Source organism: Globicephala melas, chromosome 17, assembly GCF_963455315.2.
Source record: "Globicephala melas chromosome 17, mGloMel1.2, whole genome shotgun sequence".
In the NCBI taxonomy this organism is placed as follows: Eukaryota; Metazoa; Chordata; class Mammalia; order Artiodactyla; family Delphinidae; genus Globicephala; species Globicephala melas.
The window spans coordinates 61,180,294-61,193,555 of record NC_083330.1 but is presented as its reverse complement, the minus strand read 5'-3'; the positions used below and the strand labels follow the sequence as shown (position 1 = coordinate 61,193,555).

At 40.2% G+C, this 13,262-nt stretch overlaps 1 protein-coding gene across 4 annotated transcripts in view; it reads right to left on the bottom strand.

Annotated features, from left to right (window-relative positions):
* DEPTOR (DEP domain containing MTOR interacting protein) overlaps positions 1-5,640 on the bottom strand; it is a 172,353-nt gene extending 166,713 nt beyond the window's left edge. For all 4 annotated transcript variants that reach the window (XM_060287057.1, XM_070043966.1, XM_030875685.2 and 1 more), the window contains exon 1: positions 5,423-5,640. In XM_060287057.1, the coding sequence (XP_060143040.1) occupies positions 5,423-5,544 (122 nt within the window). In that variant the 5' untranslated portion in view covers positions 5,545-5,640. The remainder of the gene's footprint in view (positions 1-5,422) is intronic.
* Positions 5,641-13,262: the final 7,622 nt, after the last annotated feature.

The following is a 13,262-nucleotide window of genomic DNA, read 5'->3' as shown; positions in this document are numbered from 1 at the left end:
AAAGGCAATACATCAAACAATCTGAAAGAACGGCAATTTCCTACAACTTAGCTAAAACTCATTGCCTCGTAAATTGCTTTTAGGGACCCAGCTTTAATGACTGGATAAGACTGTTGTAATTAGCATATTTAGTCTAGGTAGGTGAGCATAACTAAAAAGCTTGAGGTGTTTTCTCTCTTAATTAAGCATTCCTCATTACATTCTTAATTCTCCCCCTACCCCGCTCCCATCCTCACAGCTGGCAAAATAGTGAACTGTAATTTATCGTCCCATTAAAATGATTACAAATTCAGAATGAGTGGAGTTCAAATTAAGTTTTCAAAACCATATGGCAAGGGAGACCCACTTTAAAAGTTAACGGAGAAACTGACCATTCTATCTTGTAAAAACATAAACACCTCTAGAAATTAATTAGATTTTTCCCGACAGAAGCAAAAAATCATTTGTCTACTTGCTTGTTTGCAAAAGTTCTCATACCAGAATATCACAGTCTTATAGATATGATTCAGTTTTACATTGGTCTTACCCTGACACTTCTTAATCCTCTAAATTGTAATCTAGCATTTTGCTTAAGAGCAAGAACTCTCAGCCCTAGCACTTTCTGGCTGAAAAATCTATGGCCAGTTAGCTTATATATTTCATTCCTCAGTTTTCCCATCTGTAAAATGAGGATAACAAGTATATCTTCTACACAGAGTAGCTTAGAAAGCTTAAAGGCATATATATGCTTTTGATAATATATATTTATATATATATTTCTAATAATATATATAAGCACTTGGAAGAGTCTTTGGCAGGTAATATATGCCATATAGGTATTATTGTTATTATTATCATGCCTACCATTACCACAGAGAGAACAGTGAGATTCACTGGCCTTCTTTATTTAAATGCTCTATTACAAACCACTTTCTTGCTAAGTATCTCTGGGATTAATCTATAGAAGAAACAGAAGGTGGATTTTGGATGCTGTAATTAGAATGTCAGTTATGATTGCATGACAAATCTCAAGATAAAAGATTTATATATAAAACATAAAAATAAATAATGATTTAAAAAGTCATCGTATGAAACCTCACTAATACGAAGGATTTTTATATGGTTAATTATCTTCAAATCAGGAATGTTCTGAGACAGTTTTCTGGACTAATTACGGTATATTTTCTCTGTGCTGTATCAAGAATGATACCATAAAAAGATATATATAAAATATCAGTCCCATCTGGCGTGGTAGTCATGTGTTATCAAGTTAATGATAAAATTCATCACATTCTTTGGCCAATCCAAAAAGAAGGCATAAAGTTTATTTTAAAAGTTTTAATATTTTGTCTTTCATCACTCTAATGTGTCATCCAAATGCATTTTTGTAGTAGTTTTACTGAGATATAATTCACACACCACATAATTCACCCATTTGCTGTATATAATTCAATGGTTTTTAAGCATATCCACAGAGTTATGATATCATCACCACAATCAAGTTGAGAACATTTTCATCATCCCCAAAAGAAACTCTACACCCATCAGCAATCACCCTCCATTCCCCCTCCCCACTGCCACTGGCAACCACTTTCTGTCTCCACAGATTTGCCTATTCTGGACGTTTCATATAAATGGAGTCATATTGGGTTGGCCAAAAAGTTGTTCGGGTTTTTCCGTAACATGGAAAACCCGAACGAACTTTTTGGCCAACTCCTAATATATGCCTTTTTGTGTCTGCCTTCTTTCACTTAGCATCATGTTTTCAAGGTGCATCCATGTTGTAGTATATATCAGTACTTTATTCCTTTTTATTGCTGAATAATACTCCCTTGTATGAATAGACCACACATTATTTACCCATTCATCAGTTGGTGGGCATTTGAGTTGGTTCTGGTTTTGGCTATTATATAAAATGCTGCTGTGAAAATTTGTGTACAAATTTTTATGTAGACATATGTTTTTGTTTCTCTTGAATACATACCTAGGAGTAAAACTGCTGGGTCGCATGGTAATTCTATGTTTAGTCTTTGAGGAAATACCAGAATGATTTCCAAAGTGGCTGCATCATTTTACCTTTCCACCAGCAGTGTATAAGGGTTCCAGTTTCCCTGCATCCTTGCCAACAGTTCTCATTATCTGTCTTTTTGATTATAGCCATCCTGGGGATGTGAAGTGGTATCCAAATGCAGTTTTAAGATACAAAGACACTCAGATACATTGAGCAAGGAAGTAAAATCTTTTACGACAAGGGAAAGCACAAAGAGATTAGGAAAAGGATCCTGCAGTCAGGCTGGAGAAGAAAGCAGGAGATGTTTTTAAATGTTACTCAATTTCATATCCTTATGCAACCAGCTGCCCTTACCAAAATGTCAGGATTATGGAGCCAACCCCCAATTTCACATCTGAAGTTTATAATAATCATAGCAACAACTACTCTTGACTTATTGATTTATTTTACAAAGTTCCTTCCCATGTTATACCCCATTTGCTCCAACACCACAGATCTTACATGGGAGGATATTATTATTCCCATTCTGCAGGCACAGTCGCTGAGGCCCAGAGTGGCTAACTGACTTGCCCAAGCAAAAGTAGTTCAAAACAAATACATACATCCATATATACATCCATAAATAAATATTAAATTAATAAAATTCACAGAGCTGGACCTGGAAGCCAAATTTTGTATTTCAAATCCCAATCCTGGTGTCTCCTTTCCTTACCACCTTCATTCACCTCATCTTTGATGACCCAGAAAGCAATGGAAAGGAAAGAGAAGGCAGAGAGGAGGAATTGTCTGTGTGTCTGTGAGTGTGTGAGTGTGTGTGTGTGTGTGTGTGTGTGTGTGTGTATAGCAATTAGAGGCAGGAGGCCTGCACATCACAAAGTCCCCACAATCCACCTGTGAGAAAGCAGTTAGGGATGTGAAATCATGTTGTGACAGTGACAGCCAGGAGGGCTGCATCCCTACTCCTTTAAGAGAGGTTCTTCCAGTAACCAAGAAGCTAGTGGCATACATGGCCACTTAACCCTAAATTCTGAATATTACATTATCTGTATTTACAACAGTATATTTAATTACATACACTAGTTATTCAAATATTCGAGTAATCACTATACACTCTGTACTCAGCACAGTGCAAAGATGGTAGAGGTTTTTAAGAAGCAATGATGACAGTTCCCCAAAGTAAAATTAAGTAACTAACATTTACTAAGCCTTTTACATGTAGCACCTCCTCATTTAATCCTCACAAAATTCCTGCAAGAGAAGTAAAACGGAGGCACAGAGAAGTTAAGTAAATTGTCCGCAAGTCACAGGACTAATAAATGGTGGAGACAGAATAAGAACCCAGATAGCCTGTGTTCTTAACCACCAACCAATCCTTTCTGCTAGATCTTGCTCAGCTGGAAGTCACCTGTGGTGACACACAGAGACCAATAACACTCGTTAATTCCAACAACCATTTGTTGAACGCTCTTCAATACATGAAGCCCAGGGGAAAACTCTCACAACAACCCTATGAAGTGCTATCTTCATTGCCTTTCTACAGATGAGGAAACAGGCTCAGAGAAGTGAATTAACTTGTCCAAAGTCACAGAACTATAATAACTAAGGCTGGCATGGTGCATACTATATCCCAGGCACTGATCTAAGCACTAACTCATCTAATTAATCTTCATCACAATACAGAGGTAGGCTCCATTATTACCCATCATTCTTAGTTAAGTAACTTGTCCAAGGTCCCACACTAGTAAGTAGCAAACCCAAATTCACTCTGGTTTTAAAGTCCTCCTCAAAACAACTTAATGTTAACTCTTGGCAACAAAGTGGCTGAGCAGAAATTCAAACCCAGGTCTATATAACCCGAGTGCGAGACAGCCCTCTATCTTCTTACCGACACACTAAGCCTAGTCCTCAAACTTGCTGCCGTGCAGAGGGGTGCCTGGGAAGAGGAGAAGTGCTCTGGGGACTTCCCCAACCAAGGAAGGGGTATTTAAGCATCTCGAAGGAGAAAGTGCTTTCTGGACAAACAGAGGCACCCTGCAGTTTATCATTTTAAAGGAAGTGAAACGTACCCAATTGAAGAGCAGATAAATTATTAAAGTGTTTCAAAGTGAATCAGAAAAGCTTTGATTTTTTTCAGTTAGAAAATCTCTTGATGGAAAAGCTTTTATTCCCTTTAATTCTGACTATACATTAAAAAATCACCAAGGGATAGAAATGCGCAATTTGCCTCTTGTAACTTGTAACTAAATTAATTCTGACCTCCAATATTTACTTTCTCAACCTAAGGGCAGCAAGCAGGGTGGTTACCAAACCTTTAGGGATCGTTGCAAGAGTCTCCTTCGGGTCCTGAAACACAGCATTTTAGAAACCAAAACGAGCCTGGAGATTCAGGCCAAGAACTAGAAGTAAGAGGCAAGCGCACCGTTGCGATGGGACAGGGGCCGGCATGCAAGTTTTGGCTCAACCACTGTAAAGCCAAGGGGTTTTTCCCCCTGGCAAACTGATTAATGACCACAAGACGCAGCTGCGGAACCGGTCATACCATAAGGAGAATTCTCAAACATGAATCCAAGAAGGACCAGGATGGGATGGAAATGATAAAGTGGGCGGGAGGGGGTTCTGAATCTGGGGGTAACTGCCTGTCCTGGACGCAGTGACACACATCAAGTCCCAATTCTTGCAGCAGCCGGGGGCCAATGGACCCTGCTACCTAAAATGTGCGCGCTGGGGGAGCTGGCAGCAGGGCAGCGGGACAAGGTGCCTCCACGCCCCCTTGCGGACCCAAATAATGACGGATGAGTATGTGCCAATTAAGTGATAGGTACAGTGTTTCAGAAATGTTCTCAGTTTAGCCCCCACCACAACCATTCAAGGAAGTTGCCGTGATCAGCCCCATTTTACAGATGAAAATACTGAGGCTCAGGGGAGTGAAGCCAGACTTGCAAGCCAAAAGTAAAACCTTAAGTGAAAGGGATTTGGTCTGGCTCCTTTTATCTAGGAGTAAAGGGGCTGGGGGTGGGGCCGGCGGGGGGCCCTTCACCCGCTCCTCTTGCTCTCTGAGCGGAGGAGGAGCTAGCTGTCAGCCAGGAGGCCTGGCAGCTCCCGGGTGCCCGGGCAAAGAGGGCGCGCGCGGTCGGCAGCAACGCGTCTGCGGGGCGCAGGGCTGCAGCAGCTGGGCGAGGGCGCAGCAAGCACGGCGCGCCCGCCCGCGTCCGCCTCGGGTGCCCGGCGCCAGTCCGGAGTCCTCAGGACGCCGGGCTGCAGCAGCTAAACGGCGGCGCGGCGCGGACGGTCGAGGCGTCCGCAGGCGTCCCGGAGCGCCGCGCGAGTCGCTAGCCACGAGCCACGGCGTGCGCGCGCGCGCGCGCGCGCCTGCCACGGACACTGGCTGGCAGTGCCACCGCTAGCCTCCCCCGGCACTGCCCCTCATCTTACCGTAGCTGCTCTCCGGTGACCAGGACCTCAGCCATGCGCTCCAGCTCCCTTTGCTGCGCCCCGCCACTCCCGCTGGTGCTGGTGTCGCTGCCACCGCTGCCAGCGCTGTTGCCCTCCTCCATGGTCGGGGCTGCGCCGCTACCTCTGTCTTCGCGGTCCGCCGCGGGTTCGGGTATTAAATCAGCCTGCCCTCACTGAGTCCTCCCCCGCCATCTTTGTTAGGGGCCGTCCCGTAGTTCAGACGCGATTGGCTGGAGAGGGAATCCCTTGTGGGTAGGCTGAGGCGCTCGGCGAGTCCGCCCCAGTAACTCCAGCTTGGGGGCGTGGCTGGAGCCCCGCGTGGTCGGGGGCGGGGCCGAGAGAGGAAAATATCAACATCTGGGCGGGGGGCGGTTCTGCGCTAATTGTGCGTTTGAGGTCGAGTTCGTTGTGGACCTCTTCCATTACCCACAAAGCTCATGCTGTGGGATCTTGGGGACGGGCGGGGAGGTTACTAGACATGTGTGGAGGCGTTTTTATGATACTGTCCATGTCCCAAATTGCCAGAGAGTGAAAATAATAATTTAGCTAAATAGTGAACAATGAAGGCTGTACATGTCATTGCAGGGCTTTAAGAAATTAAAGCAACCTCCTCACCAAAGACAGGTTACTTACCTTACGGTGTAGTCAATAAAGAACGCTGGCCTGGGAATCAGACAGACCTGGGATCCAGCTCCACACCTATAATTTTGTAACTAAATGTGCTTAATCCCCAGTTTCTTCCTTTACAAAATAAAAATAATTGTGGCTATCATCTGTTGACAATCTGCTGCATTAAAGACGCTTCAGGTAGCTGTTACCGTCTTTAACTGTAACAAATTATAAAATGAGTATTGTCCTCGTTTTACTCAGGAAGCAGGCCCGGAGAGATGGGGTAACTTGATCCAAATTCTGCGTAAAGTAGGAAAATCGTTTAACAGAAGTAGAGGTCCCGGAGATAACGAGATTAACTGGCTGTTGCTCATGTTTTAATTCTGTAATCATTACATAGACTATCAAAAGTTTGCATGGGGGGGCTTTCCTGGTGGCGCAGTGGTTGAGGGTCCGCCTGCCGATGCAGGGGACGCGGGTTCGTGCCCCGGTCCGGGAGGATCCCGCGTGCCGCAGGGCGGCTGGGCCCGTGAGCCATGGCCGCTGGGCCTGCGTGTCCGGAGCCTGTGCTCCGCAGCGGGAGAGGCCACAGCAGTGAGAGGCCCGCGTACCGCAAAAACAAAAAAGTTTGCGTGGGCTTCAAGCTCAAAAATGAAGTTTATGTCCTGATTCTGTCCTTTACCAACTTTGCAAACTTATGCTAGTTACTTAACTTTTCTGGGCCTCAATTTCCTATCGATAAAACAGGAATAATTCCTACTTTATAGGGATGTTGTGTGGCTTAAATGAAATAACATTACGAAAAATTTCCAAGTACATGCTATGTATTCAATAGATGTTCTCTTTAATATCATTACTGCTTTTAATACGAAGAAGAAGAGAAAGAAGGAAAAAAAGAAATTCTTGCCAGATACTTTCCATTATGAGTTTTTGATGCTAGATAAAACACTTTTCCTCAAGTTATCTCTAATGAATTTTTTATTATTAATAGGCCTTCAGAATGAAGAAAAGAGAAGTGCAGACCTAGCCCCACTAAATCTCTCTTTGATTTAATGGTTTTAAGCTTTTTGAAAGTGCAAAATGAAAAAAATTTTTTACCTATTCCTAATTATCCATTGTTCAAGCAACATTTAGTTTTATCCAAAAGCTCTATCTACATATTGTAAATCGTATCACTATTATGATTGTCTTCTGGTTTTTCTCCCTTTAGATCTAGTCATGTGTGGTTTGAATTCAGACAGATTCCTTTACCTGAAAAATAAAAATGAAAAATGTTTTTTTTTGTAAAATACTTTCTTGTTTAATAGTTTCTGTAAAAAGCTCAAGGTCAAAAACTTTTATCATACAAGTTTATGATAAAAAAACTATTAAAAAAAAGCACCTTAACATAAGGGGGAAAAAAATCAAGTCAGTAACATACCTGATACCACTACTCCAGTGAGAGAGAGTGCAGAATTTATTTTTCATGCTTGATGAGAAGGTCGTGTGTGTGTGTGTGTATGTATGTGTGTGTATAGATGTGAACAGGAAATGGGGAATTGGAATGCTATTATTGTTTTAACCTTTCTTTTGACATATGAGACACACCATGTTCCACTAGGTTAGAAGACAGCCCCTTTTTCCTAACTTAGGGGAACGTTAGTGAACTGACTCTTGAGGACATGTGAGCATAAATGCCAGGACTCTGAGCTCTGGAGCAACTGGCCCCAGAATAAAGTGGGATCTATAGGTATTGCTAGATGAGAGAAGGCTGCTGAAATGGCAATTAATCCAAGATCCTCAAAGGGCTAAAAATTCCAGCAGATCTTGGTTTGACTCCTGGCTCCATTAGAGGAAGTTCATTATCTTTTCTATGTTTTTTCCCTTCTTTGTAAAGTCAGGATCATACCACCAATCCCATTGGGTTGTTGCGAGGATTAAATAAAATTGAATAAGCCCACTTATCATAGGTAGAAACTATTAAATGTGAGCCTTCTCCTCCAGCGCACCCTACTCACCTGCTTCACGCCTTCTGGCCGTTTTGGTGTTCTGGAGCCAGTGCTTCTCAAACTCTTGGTAGATAAGGATCAAATGTGTGTGCGTGTGTGCTTGCACAGGTGTGTGCCTATGTGTGTTTTCAATCCACTGAAGACTGACACTTTGGTAAAATACAGTAAAAAAGAAATTAAAAAAAGAAAGCACAAGCCCCAATTTTTCATTGTTGTGGTCAACAGACAGAAAATTGTCAAATTTCTGTAAACCATTATAAATGATTTCTCTCAATTTCTGTATGTCTCAGTGTCTCTCAGTACAGGTAATGATTACCAGCTGGCCGACCACGCTTTGAATAGTGCTGGAAAAGGGTGAGCAGCAATGTGAGAAGGTGAACTTGATTAAAACCTGTGAAAGAATACTGTTAACTACGAAGCTTAATAGCACATTAACTATCATCACTGTTATTGCCTCTCCGTATATACCTGTATTATTCCCACCTGGTCTTAAAGACAACTCAAACCCCACCTTCTCTGTGCTATCTCCTTGCACTCCCCAAAGTGGTGTGTTGCTCTTGTCTACACATTCTCATAGTATTCAAAGACGTACATTATTCTTAACTATTAATGGAAATCTGGAATCTCCAGCTGCCATAATTTTTATTCTCCTTTTGTGAATGGAAGCAGATTGATGGTTTAGCAACATCCTGTCCAGATATTTCTGTTGATCATTTAAGAAGGGAACTTGTCTTTAAAAATTAAATGTGAAGATAGAGAAAAATTAAGTATTCATGTGTTCATTACTTGCACCCATTTTCAATATTTTTGTCACCTTTTTGTAGCGATAGAAATAAAACATTACAAATAAATTTGAGGTCCTCCAGTCCCAGCCCTGCTCACTCCCAAGTTCTTAATGCTGTAGTGTCAAAAATACTTACGCTTTGGTATATGCTACCACCTAGTGGTCCATTTTGCAATGACACTAAATGATACTGGGTCTCCTGCAGGAAAAGGGCCACGCTCAGGAAGGCTTCGGGGAAATTTGGATGGGGTTGGGGAGGAGGGTGTAGTTTGTCTCCTTATTGGGCGTGTTCCTGGCTTTTAGTGAGCATGGACTAGGGATACTAGGTATTCTCATTTTCTTGAGACAACACCTCACAAAGAAGAAATGAATTGTCCTAAATCCTGAATGTTTTTCCTATGTCCTGTGGGACCTTCAAGTGTAAGAAAAACCTGTTTGCAGTTAACTGAGCTTTAACCTAATTTGGTTTTACATAGAAACACAAGATATTTTTAAATTTTAAAAATGTAATCTTGAATTGTCCATGGATGCAATTATTGTGTACATCAAGAAAAATTTGTACTTTGTTCTGTTCAGAACTTTACCAAAAAAGGTTCATCATTGTATAACATTGCTTCACCCACCATTTGTGTGGTACCGTGAGAACAACACACCTTTTTCAGTGCATTTGTTAGATATTGCATGCCTGTGTGTGTATTTGCACAGGAATATATTAAGCCAAATTGTAAAATATAAAAAAGAAGTGATGGCAATATTCAGTTAAATATTGTCTTAATTCTGTTATTCTAAAATTATTCATTAGTTATAAATATCTGATGACCACACTAGGCCTTCTACTAGAGTCATTTGAATATTAAAATAAAAATTATTTTGTTATATGTGATCTTCCTTTTCTATTTCTTCCCTATATTTCAGCATAAGGGCATCATATTGATTTTCTTTTAAATAATGCACCTAGAAAGCTTATGTTCTCTATGAATTTAATGACAAGAAAATAAAGTGAGCATCACATACTATCTATTATTTTTAAAGGGGACATTGAGTTAGATGGGATTGAGAATTTTTTAATGGAATAATAATGTTATATTTATTGCGCTCTTTCTCTGTGACTGGCCATGTTCAAAGGGTTATACATGTGTTAAACAAGTATTCCTCAAAATAACCTTGTGAGTTGGCCACTTTTTCTTTCTTTCTTTCTTTCTTTTTTGTTTCTTTTTTGTTGTTGTTGAAGTATTGTTAATTTACAATATTGTGTTAGTTTCTGGTGTACAGCAAAGTGATTCAGTTATACATGTGTATATTCTTTTTCCTATTCTTTTCCATTATAGTTTGTTACAAGATATTGAATATAGCTCCCTGTGCTATACAGTAGGACCTTGTTGTTTATCTACTTTGTGTATAGTACCAGTAGTTTGTGTCTGCTAATCCCAAACTCCTAATTTATCCCTCCCCCAATTCCCCTTTGGTAACCATAAATTCTTATTCTCTGTCTGTGATCTGTTTCTTTTTTGTAAACAAATTCATTTGTATCACTTTTGGTTTTTTGGCTGTGCCATGCAGCTTGTGGGATCTCAGTTCCCCAACCAGGGATCTAACCCGGGCCCTCAGCAGTGAGAGCGCAGAGTCCTAACCACTGAGCCACCAGGGAATTCCCTGTAACACCTTTTAGATTCCACATATAAGTGATATCATATGATATTTGTCTTTCTCTATCTGACTTACTTCACTTAGTATGATAATCTCTAGGTCCATCCATGTTGCTGCAAATGGCATTATTTCATTCTTTCTTATGGCTGAGTAGTATTCCACTGTATATATATATACACCATGTCTTCTTTACCCATGGTTGCTTCCATGTCTTGGCTATTGTAAATAGTGCTGCTATGAACATTTGGGTGCATGTATCGTTTTGAATTAGAGTTTTCTCTGGATATATATTGTACTTTGTATCTGCTAATCCCAAACTCCTAATTTATCCCTCCCCCTACTTCCCTTTTGGTAATAATAAGTTTGTTTTCTATGTCTATGCGTCTGTTTCTGTTTTGTAAATAAGCTCATTTGTAAACTTTTTAAATTGCGGAGTAATATTTCATTGTATATATACACCATATCTTCTTTATTCATTCATCTGTTGATGGACACTTAGGTTGCTTCCAAGTCTTGGCAATTATAAATAATGCTGCTATGAACATTGGGGTGCATTTATCTTTTTGAATTATGTTTTTCTCCAGATATATGCCCAAGAGTGGGATTGCTGGATCATATGGTAAGTCTATTTTTAGTTTTTTAAGGAACCTCCATATTGATTTCCACAGCGGCTGCACCAACTTACATTCCCACCAACAGTGTAGGAGGGTTCCTTTTTCAAGGATGTATATTTTAATCCCTATGATAATTACTAAAAAATTGCAAAGAGAAAGGGCTAAAAGATCAATTGATAAATTATAATGACATTCTTTTTTAAAAATTCAAGTAATCCACAGGAGGGAAGAAAATGAAGGAAAGATTAAAAAAGGTGAGGAAAAACCCCAAATAAAAAAGTGGCAATTTCACTAGGAAAGACCAGGTGCTAGGCCACAAAACAAGTCTCAATAAAATTAAAATAACTGAAATCGTATGGAGTATGTTCTCCATGTATAAGCCTTACCATAATGACATTAAGTTAAAAATTAATAAATATCTAGGAAATCACAAATATCTGGAAGTACAGTCTACTCCTAAACAATTCGTGGGTCAAAGAAGTAAGCACAAAGAAAATTAGAAAATATTTCAAACTGTGATAATGAAAGATAACTTTTCAAAATTTGTGTGATACAGCTAAAGCAGAGCTTTGAGAAAAATTTATAAACACATTTTTAACTGTTTATATTAGAAAAAAGAAAGTCTAAAATCAATGATAAGAACCTAGAAAAAGAAGAGTAAAGCAAACCCCAAGTAAATAGAAGTTAATATTTCATGAATATTCCTTCTCCTTTTTCCAGTGGGCATAAGGAAACTTTTGGGGGTACAGAGAATGTTCTGCATTCTGATTGTGGTGGTGGTATCACCAGTGTATAAATTTGTTAAATCCTTAAATTGTACGATTTAAATGCATGCAATTTATTTTACTTAAATCGTATCTCAATAAAGTTGATTTAAAAACAAAGGAGTCCTGAGGCAGCAGTGCCTCCTGTAAATTAAGGGAATAGCAGGGGCACCTGGGTGAGGGGGTTGGGAGGGGATGAAGATTGTATAAGGTCTTAGGGGCCTTGATAAGGACTTTGAGGCTGTGGACACAGAAAAATTAAGATCAATAAGACAAAGAGCATTGCTCACCACCCAGCTCTATAAGGGTAAAGTCATAACCCACTGCCATTGACCACCGCCAGTGCACCCTGAAAGGAATTCAGGATGAAAAACAAGATGAGGCATTCTATGCTTTGGATGAGCAGGCCCTTAGACAGATGCATATCTCAGTAAGAATTTCAATGATGCTAGATTATTGCATCTTCCCATACACAGAAAAGCAGTAAAATCATTAACTAGAGATATCAGCAGTCATCTTTTACCAAGATGTATGATTGACTGCATGTATTTCCTAGCCAAAAATCGTGCATAAACTGGTTTTTCCCCTACCTCTTCAGAGTTGTGTGGTTGTCTCCCAGGCTCTAGTTCTCATTAAGATCCTGAATAAAACTGAAATTCACAACTCTTTCATTGTGTATTTTTCTTTAAGTTGTCAGAATTTATTCTGAAAGTGATCAGAATCCTTTGGTGGATTTTGAACAGAGGAATGCTGTGATCTGACTTACGTTATTGCAAGGACTGCAGAAGATAATGTATACAGGATACACACCTGAGTGCTTGACTCAGTAAATATTTAATAGATATGTCTTCTCTTTTCTGAGGCAATGGAGAACAAAACGGCAAAGCAGGCTACTCTGTGAAACATGAAACACTAGCACCATCTAGTGGGGAAAATCCTGTTCTACAAGCAAAGCCTAAAAAGTTTAATTAATAAAGAATATGAAGTTAAAATCTAAACTACTGTATTTCCCACAGAATGAAATAAATCTTGCTGTGAATCAGCACTTCCTTACCTGAAGTGATTTTAAGTAAATACAAGGTAATGTGGTTTCCAAGACACTATTCTGTTTTTCCTACCATGTGCAATTCTTTCCTCCAGGGATGTATTTCTTTCAAGGCTTCCACCTTCACTGGTTGGTGAGATTTCATCTTTAGTCCAGTTTTCAGTTGTACATAACACTCTTGCTGGGTGATCTTGTTACCACACCAAACTTGGGTCTGCTTGCCTGATGTGCAGCAAAGCCAATCTACTGATACCAGGTTGTGGTGAAGAAAAGTGAAACCAAACAGGACCCTGTGGGACTCCTGGGCACAGAAGCCTTTCAAACAGTTGCTAATCAGGGAAGGGAAGGGATGCAGAGACAAGGGAGGA